At 42.6% G+C, this 23,490-nt stretch overlaps 1 protein-coding gene across 1 annotated transcript; it reads right to left on the bottom strand.

Moving 5' to 3' along the window:
* Positions 1-5,101: 5,101 nt before the first annotated feature.
* LOC311142760 (complement factor B-like) lies at positions 5,102-23,205 on the bottom strand. Its single transcript, XM_084178432.1, has 18 exons — positions 22,956-23,205; positions 22,238-22,450; positions 21,950-22,135; positions 21,528-21,710; positions 21,277-21,363; positions 20,950-21,092; positions 14,907-15,054; positions 14,625-14,753; positions 14,390-14,485; positions 10,307-10,444; positions 10,072-10,178; positions 9,481-9,610; positions 9,117-9,255; positions 7,964-8,043; positions 7,748-7,860; positions 5,920-6,049; positions 5,683-5,735; positions 5,102-5,437 (listed from the first exon to the last, which is right to left on the bottom strand). Exons 1-18 carry the CDS (start codon positions 23,014-23,016, stop codon positions 5,255-5,257), a joined length of 2,319 nt encoding a protein of 772 aa, XP_084034558.1. The 5' UTR covers positions 23,017-23,205; the 3' UTR covers positions 5,102-5,254.
* Between the last annotated feature and the right edge of the window lie 285 nt (positions 23,206-23,490).

Raw genomic sequence — 23,490 nt, 5'->3', positions numbered from 1 at the left:
CCTCCAGGGAGCACAAGAGAATAGCTACGCCTCTCGTTAAAGACGCACTCTTTACTAGTACAATCTCTCAACAATAATAATGTGAGAGTCAGAGCGTCACAGCAGGTGCATATGGTGTGTTGTGTGCGTGCTCGCTCTCTCTCTCTCTCTCTCTCTCTCTCTCTCTCTCTCTCTGTCTCTCTCTCTGTCTGTCACACCCACTCCCTCTCTCAAACACTCAAACACACACACACACACAGTGATAGAGTGCTATTATTGTAACGCGAGCCTCTCAGAGGTACCAGCAGAGTTGTCCCTTGGAATATCAAGGTATCCTACTCATTATTACACTGAACAAAAATATAAACACAACATGCAACTATTTCAAAGATTTTACTGAGTTACAGTTCATATAAGGAAATCAGTCAACTGAAATACATTCATTAGGTTCTAATCTATGGGTTTCACATGACTGGGAATACAGATATGCATCTGTTGGTCACAGATACCTTAAAAACAAGGTAAGGGATCAGGCGTGTATCAGAAAACCAGTCAGTATCTGCTGTGACCACCATTCGCCTCATGCAGCACATCACATCTCCTTTGCATAAAGTTGATCAGGCTGTTGATTGTGGCCTGTGGAATGTTGTCACACTTCAATGGCTGTGCGAAGTTCCTGGATATTGGTGGAAACTGGAACACGTTGTCATACATGTCGATCCAGAGCATCCCAAACATGCTCAATGGGTGACATGTCTGGAGAGTATGAAGGCCATGGAAGAACTGGGACATTTTCAGCTTCCAGGAATTGTGTACAGATCCTTGCGACATGGGGCTGTGCATTATCATGCTGAAACATGAGGTTATGGCGCGACAATGGGCCTCAGGATCTCGTCATGGTATCTCTGTGCATTCAAATTGCCATTGATAAAATGCAATTGTGTTCATTGTCCGTAGCTTATACCATAAGCCCAATGCCACCATGGGGCACTCTGTTCACAACGTTGACATCAGCAAACCGCTCGCCAACACGACGCCATGTGGTCTGCGGTTGTGAGGCCGTTTGGACTGGGGAGCCAGGCCCAGCCAATCAGACTGAGTTTTTCCCCACAAAGGGGCTTTATTACAGACAGAAATACTCCCCAGTTTCATCAGCTGTCCGGGTGGCTGGTCTCAGATGATCCCGCAGGTGAAGAAGCTGGATGTGGAGGTCCTGGGCTGGCATGGTTACACGTGGTCTGCGGTTGTGAGGCCGGTTGGACGTACTGCCAAATTCTCTAAAACGACGTTAGAGGCAGTTTATGGGAGAGAAATGAACATTCAATTATCTGGCAACAGCTCTGGTGGACATTCCTGGAGTCAGCATGCCAATTGCACGCGCTCTCAAAACTTGAGACATCTGTGGCATTGTGTTGTGTGACAAAACTGCACATTTTAGAGTGGCCTTTTATTGTCCCCAGTAACGGTGCACCTCTGTAACGATCATGCTGTTTAATCAGCTTCTTGACATGCCACACTTGTCAGGTGGATGGATTATCTTGGCAAAGGAGAAATGCTCACTAACAGGTATGTAAACAAATTTGTGCACAAAATTTGAGAGAAAGAAGCTTTGTGCATATAGAACACTGGGATCTTTTACTTCAGCTCATGAAACATGGGATCAACACTTTAAATGTTGTGTTTATATTTTTTTCAGTGTATATCTCTTGCAATGCTCATAATGACAGTAGATGTCTTATTACCTATAGCTGCTATTGAGTTGCAGGTGTGTTATCTTGCCATTTCTTCTACTTTGTTATCATTGTGCTCTGGGGTTACAGTGTGTAACCTGATACTGGGAGATGCAAGATAACATACCTGCAGACAATATTAACTGGAATGACAAACCTGATGACTCTGGTTCCTGCAGCTATTGTTTAACTTGAACTTGTAATGGATAAGGTCTCTCTTACAGTCTAGAAAGAGAGCTCTACATAGATGGTAAAGTAATTGTTAGTTTGACAGGCTGGCTCTACAGTAAAAAAACGAGTGTTGATAAAAGTCACCTTGTCCAAGAGAGATTTACACGGTTATCAAAACATCACGCAAGGGTAAGCCTACATCAAACACAGCCCTTATTTTCTAAAATCCCCTATAGGAAAAATGAATGGTGGAAAAACAATTATAACTATTTCCCTGTTTTTATGGGTATTATGTCACATACTGTGGTACTTTATAGCCTACCTTGAAAAGAGTGTGCAAAGCTGTCATCAAGGCAAAGAGTGGCTACTTTGATGAATCTCTATTATTCTATATAGTAAGAATAAAGAAAAACCCTGGAATGAGTAGTTGCGTCCAAACTTTTGACTAGTAGTTTATATGTTGGTCCAAACTTTTGACCAGTCAAAAGTTTGGACACACCTACTCATTCAAGGGTTTTTCTTTATTTTTACTATTTTCTACATTGTAGAATAATAGTAAAGACATCAAAACTATGAAATAACACATATGGAATCATCTAGTAACCAAAAAAGTGTTAAACAAATCAAAATATATGTTATATTTGAGATTCTTCAAAGTAGCCACCCTTTGCCTTGATGACAGCTTTGCACACTCTTGGCATTCTCTCAACCAGCTTCATGAGGTAGTCACCTGGAATGCATTTCAATTAACAGGTGTGCCTTGTTAAAAGTTAATTTGTGGAATTTCTTTCCTTCTTAATGCGTTTGAGCCAATCAGTTGTGTTGTGACTTGGCATTCTCGGCTCCCCCAGTTCAATCTCATCGTGTTCTTCCTCGTCTTCACCGAGTAGCGATGAACCTTCAGCACATAAAAAAGGGAATCATGAATGGAAGGGAATTGTGTAGCTAGCTATTGTGTAGTTAGTTATCAATCGGCCTTTCACTCTAACATTTGAGAAAACATGTAACATAATTTCATATCTGATAGTCCATAACTGAAATGTGACAATGTATACCTGTAAGTAGCAACGTCACAAAACCAGCTAGACCAGGATGATTTAGTTACCAAGCTGACTACCAGCCTAAGCTTTCAAAAGTAATTATCTAGCTAGCTAGGCTTCAGGCTTATTACAATCAACAGCAGCAGGCTTAGCTATTATTTTCTAGGAATCATATGACATATCACAGATAAACAGACACCTAATGAGATAATTATAGCTATGGGGATCATAGCTAGCTAGCTACATTTTACTAGTAAAATAGAGCAATCCTACAGCAGCCTTCTCTGGCTGGCTAGTGTGGTGTCGAGAAAACTATGCTGAGATGCTGTGAGAACAAGAATTCCGCTGACACTGTACTTTGATTATAAAGGTTTATTTATATCAAAGTATTCCAGCGTCAATTTACAGATATCTGCAGACATCTGGAGAATAACCGGACCCCAATCTGTAATATGTTATTCTCCCCCTCCTTTGTTTTAACCGTGGTATTTATTTCCTATGACCTATGTAACATAATATGGGTGTTTTCCCTACAGACCAATCCCAGGACTCCACCTAACAGACTTCCTTGGCTTTAGGGTGCCCCTATAGAACTACTCCCCAGATGCTCCCTTTAAGCTGAGTCAACATCCTCTAAAACCATTTGAAACCATTAGCAAAGTCATAAATTCCTCAGATACCACACTAGCTACATATCAAATCACTAGCCAGTTCGTTTTAGCTCTGAATAATGCCTAATGACAAATGATCTTCAAATTGTCAATATAAGAATGTTATGTTGTACAGCTTTCAAAGAAAACATTAAAACATTAAAAAGACAAGAGAAGAGCTAAATCAAGTAGGCTAGCTAGCTAGCTACCATGTCTTGTTTTGGCTAACTGTCTATTCAGCTTGTTATCAAAAGTTCATTTCACAGACTCATCAATACTCTAAAATATCAATATTATAATTAGCAACATAAAAATGAATTGTATACAGTTTTGTTGTCCTGATCACAATGACAGAGCAGTGTCAAATTTGTGAGAAATCTTTCAGGGCCAGTAGAGGCAAGGCGGCTCCGGGTGGCAGATTCACTTTCAGTCCCTTCACCAAAACTCACAATTTGCTTAATCCTGCCAATGACACATTGGCATCAGTCTTTACTATGGCAATTCAAGATGGCACTACCCATACCGCTAATGAACATTGTTCAAGATCAAAATCCTAAAAATAGTGATGTTTCTATGTTAAATGCACATGTTTAGTATTAGTGGAAATGCACATGTTTAGTATTAGTGGATTGAATACATCTCTTTGCTTAGCTGTACTTCCTAAAGTCTTTCCATTCCACTTTTAAGTAACATTCTGTCTTATGTAACCATACCAAACATAATATATCATACTAATTTAAGTGTCCCGGATTTACTTTTACTATGTTACGTCTAGTCTATGAGACCAGGCTGGGTGATGGCTTGCTTGCTTGAGGTAATGTTCAAGTTAGCTTAAGGTTTGAGTTAGCTAGCTAGCTTTACTTACTTTTCTTTCATCTCTGCGACTTAAGACATGACCAGTACAATATTCCTCAATTAATATTGCAATGACATCCTGTGATGCAATTTGTTTTTGTTACAGCAGTGGTTTTGGCTACAGGAGCAACGGAGAAAAGATTCCTCAACAAACGCGACTATCATAAAGAGTTCTGCTTTAAAGGTCCACGTATTGTTATCTTCAACGTCTGTGATGTCTCCATCTTTGACATTTACATAATAATGGTGGCATATACATTACCCATTGTTTCATGAAGAATATCACAAAAAAATGCATCATGAGTTTAGTTGAACTGTTTATCCCATCATATAACCCAGAATATAAGGTTGCCTTCAACAGAGGGAAGTCTGACATGTCTTTAATTAAACGTTTGAGTATGATGTCTCCTCTAGTTTTGGAACCATGGTGATTTCTCTGTCAAAAAACAACAACAACAAAAAACATGTCAACCCCCCTGACCTGGGAAGGGCTATAAGGAAACTTCTGACCTGTAAAACTACAAACCATAATCTTCACCCAGATCCTGCTGCTGCTTTGGTGTTTGTAGATCTGACTGACAATACCATATGTATGCAGTATGGCCAACACAGAAGGGATACAGAGAAAAGGGTATTTCAGAGCTGGCGTTATTCAAGGACTACAGAAAGGAAATGATTCAAATTCAGTTAATGAGTTTATTATCAGCACTTGTAAAGAACACACTTTCACTATAGTTCAACAAACTATTTTTCAGACACATGATCATGTTCAGCGCAGTAATTACATAATCATAAAACTTTGTTAAAACACACATCTTTATCACTGTCTCTATTTGTCTAAAAACTGAAGAGGTGCATAATCTCGTGTGTCATCGCCCAAATACTTCTTCAGAAATGGCACAACTTTAAAAAGGTTGATGTGGAAATCTCTGGAGTCATCGTCAGACTCCTGTTTGACGTCGTTGTTACCATCAGGGCACAGATTTTTGGTGCCCCAGCTGATCAATCCAACCTTTGAAGAATGGATGCGGTGTCAGTACTAATTAATGTGCATTAACTGTAGATTACAAAGACCCCAGATGTTTACAAATACATTTTTACATAAATAAATATGTAAAATTCCATGTACAAAAAAGCATAGAGCAAAAAGTATGAGGGAAATGCACAGAAAGTTACCACTCTCTTACTGCTCCCCTCTGTAGGTAGTGCCTAGTGCCTATTTATCTGATGTAAATAGATGCCCTGAATGTCTCTAACCTGGATTGTGCGGTAATCATCATAGTTCTTAAACAGAGCACCACCGGAGTCACCTGTGCACACATACACATACACAAAATTAAGTGTTAATGTAAGACCAAGTAATAGGACCCTTTTCCTTTTGAAAATTAAAAACAAATATATCAAAACTAGAGATTTTCTCAATCCATTGAAAGATAAAAGACACACTTAGACAGTGAGTGCATCATCCAATGTTCCATGATATATTAAACATACCTTTACAGGCAACATTATCTCTAGTAGGTTGACGCCCACCCGAGCATAGGAAGTTTTCAGTCACAACATCCTTCAGATTATCTGATGTTATGCCATCTACCTTAGTAGCCAAGCTAATACAATTTTCCCTCTGCAAGAGACAAAAAATTAGAGAGAGAGGGGCACATACAGTACCAGTCAAAAGTTTAGACACACATACTCATTCCAGGGTTTTTCTTTATTTTTTTATATTTTCTAAATTGTAGAATAATAGTGAAGACATCAAAACTATGAAATAACACATGGAATCATCTAGTAACCAAAAAGTGGGTTAAACAAATCAAAATCTATTTTATATTTGAGATTCTTCAAATAGCCACCCTTTGCCTTGATGACAGCTTTGCACACACTTGGCATTCTCTCAACCAGCTTCACAAAGTAGTCACCTGGAATGCATTTCAACTAACAGGTGTGCCTTCTTAAAAGTTAATTTGTGGAATTTATTTCCTTCTTAATGCGTTTGAGCCAATCAATTGTGTTGTGACAAGGTAGGGGGGGTATACAGAAGATAGCCATATTTGGTAAAAGACCAAGTCCATATTATGGCAAGAACAGCTCAAATAAGCAAAGAGAAACGACAGTCCATCATTACTTTAAGACATGAAGGTCAGTCAATACGGAACATTTCAAGAACTTTGAAAGTTTCTTCAAGTGCAGTTGCAAAAACCATCAAGCGCTATGATGAAACTGGCTCTCAGGAATGGAAGACCCAGAGTTACCTCTGCTGCAGAGGATAAGTTCATTAGAGTTACCAGCCTCAGAAATTGCAGCCCAAATAAATGCTTCACAGAGTTCAGGTCACAGACACATCTCAACATCAATTGTTCAGAGGGAACTGTGTGAATCAGGCCTTCATGGTCGAATTGCTGCAAAGAAACCACTGCTAAAGGACACCAATAAGAAGAAGAGACCTGCTTGGGGAAAGAAACATGAGCAATGGACATTAGACCGGTGGAAATTTGTCCATTGGTCTGGAGTCCAAATTTGAGATTTTTGGTTCCAACCGCCGTGTCTTTGTGAGACGAGGTGTGGGTGAACTGATGATCTCTGCATGTGTTGTTCACACCATAAAGCATGGAGGAGGGGGTGTAATGGTGTGGGGGTGCCTTGCTGGTGACACTGTCTGTGATTTATTTAGAATTCAAGGCACACTTATCCAGCATGGCCACCACAGCATTCTACAGCGATACGCCATCCCATCTGGTTTGGGCTTAGTGGGACTATCATTTGTTTTTCAACAGGACAATGACCCAACACATATCCAGGCTGTGTAAGGACTATTTTTACCAAGAAGGAGAGTGATGGAGTGCTGCATCAGATGACCTGGCCTCCACAATCCCCCGACCTCAACCAAATTGAGATGGTTTGGGATGAGTCGGACGGCAGAGTGAAGGAGAAGCAGCCAACAAGTGCTCAGCATATGTGGGAACTCCTTCAAGACTGTTGGAAAAGCATTCCAGGTGAAGCTGGTTGAGAGAATGCCAAGAGTGTGCAAAGCTGTCATAAAGGCAAAGGGTGGCTATTTGAAGAATCTCAAATATAAAGTATATTTTCATTTGTTGAACACTTTGTTTGTTACTACATGATTCCATATTTGTTATTTCATAGTTTTGATGTCTTCACTATTATTTTACAATGTAGAAAATAGTACAAATAAAGAAAAACCCTTGAATGAGTAGGTGTGTCCAAACTTTTGACTGGTACTGTACATGAATCATCCATTGGTGGGTGGGTCTGTCTGTCTGTCTGACTGTCTGTCTGTTTGGTCAGACATCATACAAGCACTCACCTGATCCTGGAGCTTAAGTTTGGCATCGCTCCGCTGATCCTTACTACTTTCCCTGTCCTTATCATGTGACATGAAACTGACTTCTTCAAAATGATTTTTTAACAAGAGCTCTTCTGCAAGGAGAGAAATATATGAGACAAGGTAACATACAGTGCCTAATTGAACCTTTCTAGGTTATGTGTATCTTGATGAATAGGCTGTGTGCTGTAATTGCACCTTGTTGCTTGCAGGTGATTTCCTCTCCCACCAATCTTAAAGCACCACTTGTTTCCTTGGTGCAAGGGATGCAAATTGGTCTGAGGAAGACAGTAGAGCAAGAATTAATGAAAGAAACTATGTGTTTCACACATTACTCCAAAAACCTGGATTATTTAGGTACAAATTCTGCATCACTGTATTCTGTGATGCGTGAGTTGAAGGAGTCAGGCGCAGGAGGGTAAATCACAGAATACAGAGTTTATTCCGTAATACAGCGTTACGCAGAATAGCGTCAACCAGTCCAGTGCGCAAAACAGGCGCACTGGAACAAAACAGGCACACAGGGAAAATATACCCCGGCAATACAACATACACTGAGCTCAACCGCGCTACTACTCCTCACAATAAACAATCACCCACAAGGACAAGGGGGGCAGAGGGAACACTTATACACGTACTAATGAGGGGATGTGGTAGGTGTGTGTAACAAGACAAGACAAGACAAATGGAATGATGAGATATGGAGCGGCAGTGGCTAGAAGGGCGGTGACGACGAACGCCGAAGCCTGCCCGAACAAGGAGAGGAGGCAGTTTCGGAGGAAGTCGTGACATATTCATTCTTGTTCCTTCTGCATCAAAAGACATACAGTCAGGTCAAATTATTGTCTCCCTTGATAAAAATGAGCAAAAAAGACTATAAAATAAATTATACCAATCCTGAGCTATATTGTATGCAATTGTTTGGGTGAAAATTATATTATTTTATACTAATACATTTGCTCAGAGAAAGAGATTTTGTTTAACAAGTAATACAACAAATCTCAAAAAGATAACTAAGTTGGTCTAAGATCCCTCCCAATGTGATCTCCAATCTCATAAAACATTTGAGAGAAAGGCTCAGTGTCGTTATCCTCACAGTGGGAGGGTGCTGGAGTATTGAAAACAGGAGAGTTAATCATTTATACCCCTATCTTTAAAAAAATTTATATATATTATTTATTTTCAAACAAACTCTCTTTCTCTGAGCAATTGTTTTAGTATAAAATAATTTACCAATTTATCTGAGCATGCAATATAGCTCAGTATTTGTATTATTTATTTTATACAGTATTTTTTTGCTCATCTTTATCAAGGGTGCCAATCATTTTGCACCTGACTGTATGTGTCTTACCTTGTGTCGATAGAGATGTCTACATCATTCTTCAGTTCGATGAGAGCTACGTCATAATCATAGAACTCATTTATCCCCTCTTTCTCTTTGGCTTTGATATTAAAATTAGGGTGTAATATTAGACGTGATCCTGTTAGAACTGTTAGGAGACAGGACCAGGGTATAAATTAGCAAACCTATTTCATAGAATAGCACCAGTTCAAATACATGTGGCATCCTGACATATATTCTGTTAATGATGATAATCACTTGAAAAAACAAGTTTCACTATCCCCAACTACAGAGACATTTGTCTTAAGGAAACTGGAGTTTCAAAAACTTTGGGTGTAAGTGGAAATGTTTTTAGAGGAGTGGCTGGTTGCACCTTGATTTTTGCCAATCTTAATCTTGATTTTATCTGCTGTGTCTGTGAACTTGAAGCAGTGAGCAGCAGTCAAGATGAAGCGGGGAGTGACCAGAGACCCCATGCATTTACCATAACTTTCATCCTCATGCTAACGGGATCAGGAGAGAGAGGTTGAACATAAATACTGTCAATGACAACATGCAAGTTGCATCAATATTTAATAAAAGGTCAACAATATATCAATCTTTGAGTGCACTGGGATGGGACAGGATACAGTTTGGGAGGTGTGTCAGCCATAATGTTGTTTATCACTCTCCCAAAGCACAAACAACCTGAGAAATTGCGTTGCAGAAACACACTACGAGTGATGATTGAATTCCAGCCTTAAATGAAAGGCGAGGTCTGCTGTAAATGGTAAAGATATCCAATCAATTTCTAATTCTAATTCTAACTATAGCTGTCATGTATTGCATTGGTAATGAATCACTTAACACAGTGCACTGCACACTAAATACAATCTGATCATGAAGAAAGGCCACTGTTGCATTGATGAAATAATCAAACATTAAAAATAGTTTCCATTTAGACAAATGAGGCATGAGTAATTACCGTGATGCCAATCCTTGCCATCCAGGGATATCTTACACGTATGGTATCTGCGGTGTCATGATCGTAGTTTCTATGGAGCCCGCATAGACCCACAACCTTGCTTTCATCTACATAGAGGAGAGAGGTGGCTCAACACACTGATACAAAGACACTGAAATATAGTACTCTCTGAGGGAACAAAGTCCATGCAGAGACACACTCTGCCATATTTGTTGGTCAAATTAGAAGGACTCACCAATTATTTTATCAAAGGTTTCTTCCAATTTTGCACCATCCTTTAGTTTAAAGTAGTGGTCCTCATTATCCCTTTTTGTCACAAGTGGCTGGATATCTTCATCAAAGATTTCACTTCCAACACCAAAAACATAGATATCTAAAAAACAAGAGGAAGTGCCCAAAACATTAGGCATTAGATTAATCAAGAACATTCACATACTTAGGTAGTAGACCTAGGTGTTCCGGTTCTGGCGGCATATTGAAACGCGTGGCTTTCGTGTGGCTTTCTTTTGCAAAATCACTATGAATTAACGGACATGCTGACCAAACCGCTCGCGTTTCATGCACGAGTGTTGCAAAAATGTTATTCAATAATTTCATCCAAACGCCCTAAAATATAACTTGGTTCAAATTTAAAAGCTTGACCAATGTTCCCTCTAAGCTGCACGCCTGCGTGGGCGCACAGTAGCCCTGAGACTGCCATGCACGCAGAAGAAATAGCAGCCCACAGAGAGAAGCACGAGATTGAACTTCACTCAACTTTCTAGAGGAGTGGTCACCAACCGGTCGTCGCGGTCGACTGGTCAATCTCCAAGGCATTCCTGGTCGATCGCCTAACATTTTTGTAAAAAACCCAACGATAAAGCCTTGTGTTCCTATATATATTTTTCTCTGGCTGTTGGTGGTAGGTGCACCCGATTCAGCTGCACTGCGTGCTGGGTATTTGGTATTTGGTATTTTATTAGGATCCCCATTAGCTGTTGAAAAGCAGCAGCTACTCTTCCTGGGGTCCACACAAAACATGAAACATGACATAATACAGAACATTAATAGACAAGAACAGCTCAAGGACAGAACTACATACATTATTTTTAAAGGCACACGTAGCCTACATATCAATACATACACACAAACTATCTAGGTCAAATAGGGGAGAGGCGTTGTGCCGTTGCTTTATCTGTTTTTTGAAACCAGGTTTGCTGTTTATTTGAGCAATATGAGATGGAACAGAGTTCCATGCAATAATGGCTCTATATAATACTGTACGCTTTCTTGAATTTGTTTTGGATTTGGGGACTGTGAAAAGACCCCTGGTGGCATGTCTGGTGGGGTAAGTGTGTGTGTCAGAGCTGTGTGTAAGTTGACTATGCAAACAATTTGGGATTTTCAACACATTCATGTTTCTGTAGCTCAGCTGGTAGAGCACGGTGCTTGTAACACCAAGGTAGTGGGTTCAATCCCCGGGACCACCCACACACACCAAATTTTTTTTTTTTATGTATGCACGCATGACTGTAAGTTGCTTTGGATAAAAGTGTCTGCTAAATGGCATATTATTATTATAAAAAGAAGAAGTGATGCAGTCAGTCTCTCCTCAACTCTTAGCCAAGAGAGACTGGCATGCATAGTATTTATATCAGCCCTCTGATTACAATGAAAAGCAAGACGTGCCGCTCTGTTTTGGGCCAACTGCAGCTTAACTAGGTCTTTCCTTGCAGCACTGGACCACTTGGCTGGACAATAATCAAGATTAGACTAAACTAGAGCCTGCAGAACTTGCTTTTTGGGTAGGCGAACTGTTGCCATTTTGAACTATTTAATGTGCCTGAAGGCACAAAATCTGCCTTCCCAGTGGGCCCAGAGAGCAAATCAAATGCACTACAGGCCTACAGCTGGCCAATCGGATGGCTCAGATTATGGTGTCTGCAGTAATGTAGCAGGCAGAAAAGAAAGCTTCAGCAAAGTTGATACTGTGAGCTCTCTGGAAGAAATGGTCAATGGGCCGCACGGTGCATTCTAGGCTATTCTGGGACAAGGAATGTTGGTAGGAAAGATGGCGGAAGCGGACGATGAAGTGGATTCTGAATCCAATGGCGGTAGAATCAAGGAAAATTGGAGTATTGTCCAAAATAATGGAAAACGGTTTGTTAATGAGGAGTAGCTGAGCAGAGTACCAGTATTGAAGAAACCATTTGAGATATCCAAACTGGTGGAGGTGGGCTGGGTAAAGTGAAGGCTGTGAGGATCACTAGAGGCGGGCTTGTTTTGATTTTTTGTTATTCTGCGGATCAAAAGGAACGCGCGTTGCATCTCACCCGATTTGATAAGTTTGAAGTGTCGTGTGTGTCTCTTCGGAACAGGGCAGCCCTCAAGGGGGTTATATCTGGCGTCTCGTGGGAAGTCGATTTTGAAGAGAAAATATTCCTGGAGTGATTGATGCACGTTGGATGAATCGTGTGGTGAATGGTAAAAAAGTGAACAGTCTATATGTTCTTTTGTTTTTTGATATGGAGTCTCTCCCTACTCAAGTGCAGTTTTAAACTACAGAGTCAGAGCATTTATCCCAAGATCAATGCAGTGTTATCATTGTAAAGCTTTTGGTCATGTTTCAAGTATTTGCAGAAGAGGGAAGCCGAGATGTCCAAATTGTGGAAAAGATCATATTATGTGTTTTAAAAGTGAGGAAAATGTGAAATGTTGCAATTGTGGTGGGAACCATGAAGCTACATCTTTCGATTGCCCGACAAGGGTGAAAGAGAATGAGGTGGCCAAAGTCAGGGCTGTCCAGAGCATTTCATATGCAGCAACTGTTAAAAGGGTTGAGGGTTTGAATGGTGCTCCTGAAGAGTCCATGGTGGTGGATAGGCCTTCACCAGCAGGACCCTGACATTTTAAAGGTTAAGAAGGTGGACTTTGTGGCCTTTATAGCTTTGGTGAATAATGGCACTGCCAAGGTGGAGAGAAGGTCCAGGAAGATAGATATCATTGTGGATGCGGCGGAGCGGTTCCTGGGGCTGAAACAGTTCTCGGCGGAGGAGTTACATGGAATATTGTCACAAGCCGTACCACCCTCTCAGGCCCTAGAACCTGAGAAGGGAGATATGGAGATTTGAAAGAAGGGTCTTCTGTAGCTCAGTTGGTAGAGCATGGTGCTTGCAACACCAGGGTTGTGGATTTGATTCCCACGGGGGGCCAGTATGGAAAATGTATGCACTCACTAACTGTAAGTTGCTCTGGATAAGAGTGTCTGCTAAAAATGTAAGAAGTGGGAGTTTTTTTTTGTCAATGTACTCTTTTTATTTAAGTGGATTAAGTTAGCTTCCCTATCACATATGGATTTGGTTTGTCAACCCGTCCAGTTGGTTGCGGCAATACACCTTTTTGGGTTGTAGTCTGCCATAAAACCTACAGAAGAAGAAGAAGAAGTTGATACTGTGAGATTTCAAAATATTTAAAACCATGACCAAAGAGAGACTGTCAACGAATACAGCAAAGAGCTGCTGTTTTTATTAGTGAGTTCATGTTTAAGTTCTTACTCAGCACTGTCACTTTGTATTCAACACTTTTATAAGCCATAAAATGCGCGTTCTTCCTATTTCCACTCGGCGCTACAACAAGCAGTGCAGCAGTAATGAATGAGTAGGAAAGTGTATCTATAAGCTTGCGTTGTTGTTGTTATTATTAGCGGCTTTGGTATTTCTTAATATTGAGGAACATTTTTCTTTCTCTGTTCATAGGAGTAAGATGAATTTGTGCATGAGGCAGAAATAATGCGATAATGCGACTCGAGTGGAGGAAAGGGAGAGCAGAGGGATGTTGAGAGGCGGACCCTCAGTCTGTTGCTCTCTCCCTCCGCTGAGACTGACCATCAGATGCAGGCACCATCAGCCCAGTAAAATAAAAAGCAAATTATTTAAATGTATGCTCACTCAGCTATGCCTCACAAGTAATACAACAACGGATCTATTACCAGTGTGATCATATAGCCTACCTCAAATTTTGAAATATAATTTAAAACAACAAAGCATTGGCAGGACAATTCAAGCAAAAAAAATAATAAGTTGGTCAAAAAAAAAGAACATTCATATACTTGAGATGATAGCTGGCTCGAATTCATTTCAATACTGTACAGTGCCACAAATCATTGTTCATAAATGTTTGATCATTATTCCCGAGCCAAATACTGTGTGCATGTTATAGGCCTAGCTCAGTCTATAGTTAGAAAGACACCTATACAGGCAATGAATAGGTATGAATAGTTGAGACTAGAATGTCAGGTTGTTGTTGAATGTCAAGACAACACAAATATATTTGACCTCACCAAGATATTGATCCCGTTCTTCCTTTGTATTCATGTAGACTGTTTCCCTGATTTTGGCCACTGTGTCTTCGGGCCTACCCCCCATGTTGTAAGCACCTGCAAGTAAAGACAGTCAAGAGATTATTACTGAGCTGACCAAAGCTGAACAGAAGCTTTTTAAAAAAAGAAGCTGCAATCAATAATGAAAATCAAATACTTTCCAAACAAATATACATGAATAATAGTACTGCAGTACCATCTGTGAAAAAGATGAGGACATGGTGGACCTCCTTGAATAAAGTTTCATTTCGTTGTTTTTGGATAGCCATGCGTTCCAGGATGGTTTTAAAGGCAAGGTTGAGATTGGTCCCAACATTTTCTCTATCTGTGAAAAAGTGCACACACACACACACACACAAACACACACATACACACACACACACACACACACACTATTTGTGAAGTTTATGGATAACTGGATAAGTGTATAGTTTAAGCAATGATGATGTAAATACATGTAAAGTCAATCTTTGCTCACCTCCATAATTAAAGTTGTCCAAGTCATCCAAGACTTGTTCAAGTGTTTTTCTTTTTTCTCCAGAAAAATCTATTATGTTGACAACTTCTAATACATCAGAAGCAAAGAAAATGATTTCATAATTTGGGCTGACTGCAAAGGAGCTGACCTGTGAAAGGACAAGGTACAAGACAAATTGACATTTAGATGTGTGTCAAATAATGTGAATTGAAAACTGTGGTGAACAATAACTGAAAGCATAGTGTCAGTAATTTTTGTGTGATGTGCTTACATTAAGGGTTAAGAAGACATGCTCTGGAATTTTTGCAAATACTGAGTATTTTTTTTAAACTCCCGCTTTGGGCTGGATGTATAGTTCATAAATGCATAATCTATGAGCAGAATTACTGTTTTACCTCAATTAGCCACAAAATACCTAGTTTGAAAGCAACTGTTTTTCTAGAAGCTGTGCTGTGCCATTTTTCCTACATTTTCCCTCACGTGTGTCACGCCCTGACTCTGGGGACTCGTATTTGTTGAGTCAGGGTGTGTATTTTCTGTGTAGTATGTTCTATGTTTAGATCTAGTAAGTCTAGATCTATGTTGGCCGGTGTGGTTCCCAATCAGAGGCAGCTGTCGCTCGTTGTCTCTGATTGGGGACCATACTTAGGTAGTCTATTGGCACTAGTGGGTTGTGGGATCTTGTTCTGTGTGAGGTATGTTGTTTGTCTACCTTGGACTTCACGTTTCGTTTCATTTGTTGTTTTGTCGTGGTGTATATTCAGTATAAATAAACATGTATGCATATCACGCTGCGCCTTGGTCCGTCCGTCTGTAAGCGAACGTGACAGAAGATCCCACCAAACGAGGACCAAGCAGCGTGTTCAGGAGCAAACGCCGGGAATTCAACAGGAGGTTACATTAGTAGATGTCCTCCTCGGTTGGGGGAGAATTACGGAGGAGGAGGCCGTCCGTTACCGAAAGGCGATGAAGGAGGATGCCCAGGTAGGAGAGGAGAAACGGCGCCAACAGTGCCGACGACGGAGACCCGAGAGGCAACCCCAAGAAAATTTTTGGGGGGGGCACACGGTGTGGACGACGAGGCAGCAGGAGGCCGTTAAAGGGCGGATCTGCAGGTTAAGAGAGGAGGCCACCATGTTACGGGGGCTATTGGTTCAGAGGGAGCAGGAGTTATTCGGTCAGAGGGAGGCGCTACAGGAGGCTATAAGGGAGAAGGAAAGTGTAGAGGCACAGCGAGAGGAGCTGGTTAGGCAGCAGAAGGAGCGGGGGTTAATAAAGGAACCCAGTCCCGCTCCTCGCACCAGGCAAGTGGTGCGTGTCGCCAGTCCGGTCCGGCCCGTTCCTGCTTCCCGCACTAAGCCAGTGGTGCGTGTTCCCAGTACGGCCCGACCCGTTCCTGCCCCTCGCACCAAGCCAGTGGTGCGCGTCACCAGTCCGGCCCGTCCTGTTCCTGCTTCCCGCACTAAGCCAGTGGTGCGTGTTCCCAGTACGGTCCGGCCTGTTCCTCCCCCTCGCACCAAGCCAGTGGTGCGCGTCGCCAGCCCGGCCCGGCCTGTTCCTGCCCCTCGCACCAAGCCAGTGGTGCGCGTCGCCAGCCCGGTCCGGCCTGTTCCTGCCCCTCGCACCAAGACAGTGGTGCGCGTCGCCAGCCCGGCCCGGCCTGTTCCTGCCCCTCGCACCAAGCCAGTGGTGCGCGTCGCCAGCCCGGCCCGGCTTGTTCCTGGCCCTCGCACCAAGCCAGTAGTGCGCGTCACCAGCCCGGTCCGGCCTGGTCCTGTCCCTCGCACCAAGGCAGTGGTGCGCGTCGCCAGCCTGGCCCGGCCTGTTCCTGCCCCTCGCACCAAGCCAGTGGTGCGCTTCGCCAGCCCGGCCCGGCCTGTTCCTGCCCCTCGCACCAAGCCAGTGGTGCGCGTCGCCAGCCCGGCCCGGCCTGTTCCTGCCCCTCGCACCAAGCCAGTGGTGCGTGTGTCCAGTCCGGCATGTGCCTGTTCCACCGGTGCCTGGTCCGGCACCGGTCAGCTGCTCCACTCCGGAGCCAGAGCAGTCCGCTCCACCGGTGCCCAGTTCAGCTCCGGTCAGCTGCTCCACTCTGGAGCCAGAGCAATCCGCTTCACTGGGGTCCAGTCCAGCTCCGGTCAGCGGCTCCACTCCGGAGCCAGAGCAGTCCGCTCCACCGGTGCCTGATCCAGCTCCGGTCAGCTGCTCCACTCCGGAGCCAGAGCAGTCCGCTCCACCGGTGCCCGGTCCAGCTCCGGTCAGCGGCTCCAGTCCAGACCCAAACGTCAGCCCCTCTCCAGGTTCGGGGTCTCCCACACCAGGGTCCAGACAGGGCTTGGTACTTCGTGGGAGGAAGGAGAGGGGAAGCAGCGCGCCGAGGTCCAGACCAGACCAGGGGCGCAACAGGGAGGCGGAGAGTAAGTGGTCGTCACGCCCTGAGCCGGATCCGCCTCCGAGGCGGAATGCCCACCCGGCCCCTACCCTGTTATGTTAATGTTGTGCGGTCGGAGTCCGCACCTTTGGGGGGGGGGGGGGGGGGGTACTGTCACGCCCTGACTCTGGGGACTCGTATTTGTTGAGTCAGGGTGTGTATTTTCTGTGTGGTATGTTCTATGTTTAGATCTAGCAAGTCTAGATCTATGTTGGCCGGTGTGGTTCCCAATCAGAGGCAGCTGTCGCTCGTTGTCTCTGATTGGGGACCATACTTAGGTAGTCTATTGGCACTAGTGGGTTGTGGGATCTTGTTCCGTGTGAGTTATGTTGTTTGTCTACCTTGGACTTCACGTTTCGTTTCATTTGTTGTTTTGTCGTGGTGTTTATTCAGTATAAATAAACATGTATGCATATCACGCTGTGCTTTGGTCCGTCCCGTCTGTAAGCGAACGTGACAATGTGGGCAATCCCAATTCGAGTTCAACCAATGAGCTTCAGCCCCTCGCCATATACAGTGCATTCGGAAAGTATTCGGAGCCCTTGACTTTTTCCACATTTTGTTACGCTATTAAATACATTAAATGGATTAAATACAATTTTTTCCTCATCAATCTACACACAATACCCCATAATGACAAAGTGAAAACCGGTTTTTAGAAATGTTTGCAAAAAAAAAAAAAAGTATTCAGACCCTTTGCTATGAGACTCGAAATTGAGCTCAGGTGCATCCTGTTTCCATTGATCATCCTTCAGATGTTTCTACAACTTGATTGGAGTCCACCTGTGGTAAATTCAATTGATTGGACATGATTTGGAAAGGCACACACCTGTCTATATAAGGTCCCACAGTTGAGAGTGAATGTCAGAGCAAAAAGGTTGAGGGAATTGTCCGTAGAGCTCCGAGACAGTATTGTGTCGAGGCACAGATCTGGGGAAGGGTACCAAAAATGTCTGCAGCATTGAAGATCCCCAAGAACACAGTGGCCTCCATCATTCTTAAATGGAAGAAGTTTGGAACCACCAAGACTCTTTCTAGAGCTGGCCGCCTGGCCAAACTGAGCAATTGGGGGAGCCTGAGAGGATCTGCAGAGAAGAATGGGAGAAACTCCCCAAATACAGGTGTGCCAAGCTTGTAGGGTCATACCCAAGAAGACTCAAGGCTGTAATCACTGCCAAAGGTGCTTCAACAAAGTACTGAGTAAATGGTCTGAATACTTATGTAAATGTGATATTTCCATAAAAATAAAAAAAATACATTTATAATAAATACATTTCTAAAAATCTGTTTTTGTTTTGTCATTATGGGGTATTGTGTGTAGATTGATGAGAAAACGTAACAAAATGTGTAAAAAGTAAAGGGGTCTGAATACTTTCCGAATGCACTGTAAGTGACAGCTAGCAAGAGGCACATCATGCACACACAGCAGAGTGAGAAAGAGAGAGTAGTGATGAAGATTTTTCAGTAAACTATTGGATAAACAAAGTTAATCACAGTTGCTGGGCAAGAACTTAATTACTTCCTTTCACTGGGTTTGTGTGTGTGTGAAATGGGGATCTGACCTCGGGTCGAATTCCTCGCTCTTACCTAATCCATGGCTGTCCTAATTTATCAGAGACTGAAACCAGACTGTTGCCTTTTGCCTCTCTCCACAAACAAAGTCCTTAGAGTGGAGCCAGAGTTGAACAGAGTTCAGACTAATCATGAGTAATTACAGCATGACGGGAGGGGAGAGAGGAGTTGGGTTTGGGTATGTTTGAGAGATTGAGTGTGGACCTGTCATATCCAACAATCAATCTTCAGGTCAAGCCAGGGTGAGCCGGGGTTGAACAGAGTTTAAACTGAACATGATTATTTTTGCATGACAAGGGCTTCATTGATTGTACTACTATTGATTCTAAACTGAATAAAAGTCAAATTTAGCTGCTATCATAGACTAAGGAAGTGGGTGGAGTGGTAGAGAGGGGGAAACAGAGGATGGTGGTGGGGGAACCCAAGAGGGAGGGGCTTTAAGCTAAGATGTATGTGAATATGACTATATAAACGGAGAGCTGAGAGGTAGACGGGAGATGCTTTGCAAATCAACTCGGCTTTGTTTATATGTAATAAAGTCTATCTTAATTCTACAAAAACTCTGAAATACTTTGATTCTTTGATTAGTATAAGGACTACATTTCCACATCAAGAGCAATGACGTGGTGCACATATCTGCACATGTGATGTTGTACGCAATTTTCGGGGACCACTTTTGGCTTCTGAGCACTACTTTCAGAACAACTGGCAAAAAAGTATACAAAAGTACCAGAGAATCTCTTTAAGGGATCCCCTGCTATGATGTAAATTACTCAGCAATCACATAACATACACTACATGACCAAAGGTATGTGGACACCTACTCACTGAACATCTAATTCTAAAATCATGGGCATTAATATGGAGTTGGTCCCCCCATTGCTGCAATAACAGCCTCCACTCTTCTGGGAAGGCTGTCCACTATGTTGGAACGTTGCCGCGGGGACTTGATTCCATTCCGCCATAAGAGCATTAGTGAGGTCGGGCACTGATGTTGGGCGATTAGACCTGGCTCGCAGTCGTCATTCCAATTCATCCCAAAGGTGTTTGATGGGGTTGAGGTCAGGGCTCTGTGCAGGCCAGTCAAGTTCTACCACATCAATCTCAACAAACTATTTCTGTATGGACCTCGCTTTGTGCACAGGGGCATTGTCATGCTGATACAGGAAAGGACCTTCCCCAAACTGTTGCCACAAAGTTGGAAGCACAGAGTCATCTAGAATGTCCTTGTATGCTGTCGCTTTAAGATTTCCCTTCACTGGAACAAAGGGGCCTAGCCCATAACTATGAAAAACAGCCCCAAACCATTATTCCTCCTCCACCAAACATTACAGTTGGCACTATGCATTGGGGCAGGTAGCGTTCTCCTGGCATCCGCCAAACCCAGATTTGTCCGTCGGACTGCCAGATGGTGAAGCGTGATTCATCTCTCCAGAGAACGCGTTTCCACTGCTCCAGAGTCCAATGGCGGCAAGCTTTACACCACTCCAGCCGACGCTTGGCATTGCGTATGGTGATCTTGTTCTTGTGTTCGGCTGCTCAGCCATGGAAACCCATTTCATGAAGCTCCCGACGAACAGTTATTGTGCTAACGTTGCTTCCAGAGGCAGTTTGGAACTCGTAGTGAGTGTTGCAACCGAGGACAGACAATTTTTACACGCTACGCGCTTCAGCACTCGACGATCTGGTTCTGTGAGCTTGTGTGGCCTACCACTTCGCAGCTGAGCTGTTGTTGCTCCTAGACATTTCCACTTCACAATAACAGCACTTACAGTTGACCGGGGCAGCTCTAGCATGGCAGAAATTTGACGAACTGACTTGTTGGAAAGGTGGCATCCTGTGACGGTGGCACGTTGAAAGTCACTGAGCTCTTCAGTACTGCCATTCTACTGCCAATGTTTGTCTATGGAGATTGCATGGCTGTGTGCTCAATTTTATACACCTGACAGCAACGGGTGGCTGAAATAGCCGAATCCACTCATTTGAATGGGTGTCCACATACTTTTATATATATAGTGCACCTTGTGAGTACCTGTGACATACCTTTGTGATAAGTTTCTTGACAGCATTTCTTGCTTTGTTAAACTGATCCTCCTCAATGCTGTCAGAGATGTCCATAGCAATGTATATGTTAAGCTTTCCAGCTTTATCTACTGTGATCTTCTTTCCTTCCTGATCTGTGTAATCTGAAAGACACCAGCAGGATATCTTACTCTCACAATCACAGGTGGAAGATAATGTTTGTGAGGAATGGTGCCACAAGGAAAACATGTGAAAGGTTTGGCAAATATGTTACACAGTTAGGGTGATCTTGACAATAGAATAAAGACTTGATAAACATGACATATTGGTTGTTATGGAGAGACCTACCGATAGGCGCTGCCAACTGAAGGCTCTCTCTGATAGCACTGCCGAATGCCTCTGTGACCTCCAGTGCAGTGTCATACGTGTGTTTGTCTGCAACAAGAAGAAAAGAACCAGACAACCACAGGGTTAAATCTTTCTTTCTCGCAGTCTATGAAATTGGACTGTACATGACAATCTTCAGGTATCTTTGATCAATGGAATATTGGTGACTGTGTGTTATGTTGCTCGCTTTGGGTGTCTTTCTGGGGCCTTACAGTAACATTTAGGCTCAGTCCCAGTCCATTGGCCACTCTCTTGACATACACGCTCCTTTGACCCCACCAAATTTAAGCCCTCGTCACAGCGGTATGTCACTTTGTCATCTATGCCAAAACTGGAACCAGACCTCCTAGCACCTGCTGGAATCCCAGGGTCAGCACAACGATTTTCACCTCCTGCTGGAAGAGAATGTGGGAGAATTTGTAAGTCGCTCTGGATAAGAGCGTCTGCTAAATGACGAAAATGTAATGTAAATGTAAATGTAGAATGTCAGCGAGAAATGGAGAGGGAGGGTGTGAGAGAGGTAGAAAGGTATGAGATGTATGGAGAGTTATTGCATAGGCTGTGAGACTGAGATTCATTTATAATGTGTTATTACGACCAAAAGAGGGTCCTAAGATGATAGTTTGCTACTCACAGTCATGTCTGCAAATGGGTGTTCCCCCACTCCACTTCCCATTGGGTTGGCACACACGGGAGGATGAGCCACATAATGTGTATCCAGAATAACACTCATATGTTGTCTTATTGTTGACAAAATATTGCATTTGTAGAGGAGAGACAGTACCACTTTCCAAAACCAAGGGGTTTGGGCATTCAATCACTAAATAAATCAAAAAATGGAGAAAGCACTGTTTAAGTAGCATTTATCTTATTTAAAATACTGTTTTTATAAAAAATGTCAGGCCAAGGAATTGTCACTTACTCTTGCACTTTTGAGGACGCCTTATATGTGGAGGTGGTGACCACGTTCCACTTTTCTGGCACAAACGAGTTGAAGCTGGATTCGGATAGTACCCTTCTGGACAGTGATATATCAGCATACTGCCATACACAAGCTTCTTGGTTAGAGTGTAATGACCCCCTTCCATACTCATATTCTCCTCGTCACAGAAGACTTCACACAGAACACTGACACCTGTGAGGTCCGTGCAGGAAAATGGCCATTTATTTTACACATAGGCATGACTGGGCCAGGTTGGGAATCTGGCTACAATATCAGAAAACATCAGAGTTTTATCAAATCAAAATTCTTCATAGTATACAGAAGCCTAATGGATGGAGTCAAAGCTGAAGATGTGTGTGTGCGTGTGTCTGTACCCATATGGATTCTACTACCACAATAATCATTGACGTTGATCATTATGATATTCAATAATTGTAATATGATCACCCCAAATGTAAAATCCCACTTTGAATAATACCCAGTTAAAAAGTATTGACGGTAAATTCGATCAAATATAGCACGTGGTTAAAAAATCCTTCTTGTCTATATTTATTTCGAGTATATGTATTTCATTTTTCCAGCCCGTGTTATATCATCCAGAATACAGGACAATTTGGAAAAATGCGCGACAAAGGTTTCTAAAAGGTAACTAAAGACAACAGCAGTTTGAATGTAAAAGCCATGTCAAGACACTTACCCATATAGAGAGGACATAAAAGCAGCGCTGCCCACATACTCCAGCAAACAGAAAAACCCATGGTGAATCACAGGTCCAAAAGTAAAACAATCTGCAAAAGAGTGTATATTTATACACAGATGGTAGGAAGGATAAGGGTGAAAGCATGACACAAAAAAAAGCACTCTGTCACTGGTTAACCTCAAGTCAAATAAAATAAAATCAAACACACACTCACAAACATTTTTATATTGAGCCTGTGACTAACTAATAGAATGATCTATTCATTGTATTATATTAACAGTGGGCATTCAAGTAAGTAAAGGTAGCCTTTTCTCTGGATCTGTATGTGGGTAATTCCTGTAACCATTTCATGATGTTAATCATCTCTAAATTCAGTCTGAGATACGGTTGATCAAGTATTCTCTCTCTCTCAAACTTCTGACACAGTATGACACAACTGCAACTGTGACTAGAGGACAATCATAGTTATTAAGTTGGAAAGATTGACCAGACTATTGGAGGTTACTGTGGTTTACAGTTTTGCAACAGCGAA

This window comes from Coregonus lavaretus, assembly GCF_964263955.1.
Source record: "Coregonus lavaretus genome assembly, chromosome: 15".
In the NCBI taxonomy this organism is placed as follows: Eukaryota; Metazoa; Chordata; class Actinopteri; order Salmoniformes; family Salmonidae; genus Coregonus; species Coregonus lavaretus.
Note: the sequence above shows the minus strand (reverse complement) of the source record. Positions and strands in the feature narration are given on the sequence as shown.

What these genes read in the sequence shown, in the direction of transcription:
- LOC311142760 (XM_084178432.1), bottom strand. Translation starts at nt 23,016, where the DNA reads ATGGGTTTTTCTGTTTGCTGGAGTATGTGGGCAGCGCTGCTTTTATGT. An exon ending in GCGTCCTCAAAAGTGCAAGA is followed by an intron (nt 22,136 to 22,237) that starts GTAAGTGACAAT and finishes TGATTTATTTAG; the next exon opens with TGATTGAATGCCCAAACCCC. An exon ending in TCAGTTGGCAGCGCCTATCG is followed by an intron (nt 21,093 to 21,276) that starts GTAGGTCTCTCC and finishes GGTGTCTTTCAG; the next exon opens with ATTACACAGATCAGGAAGGA.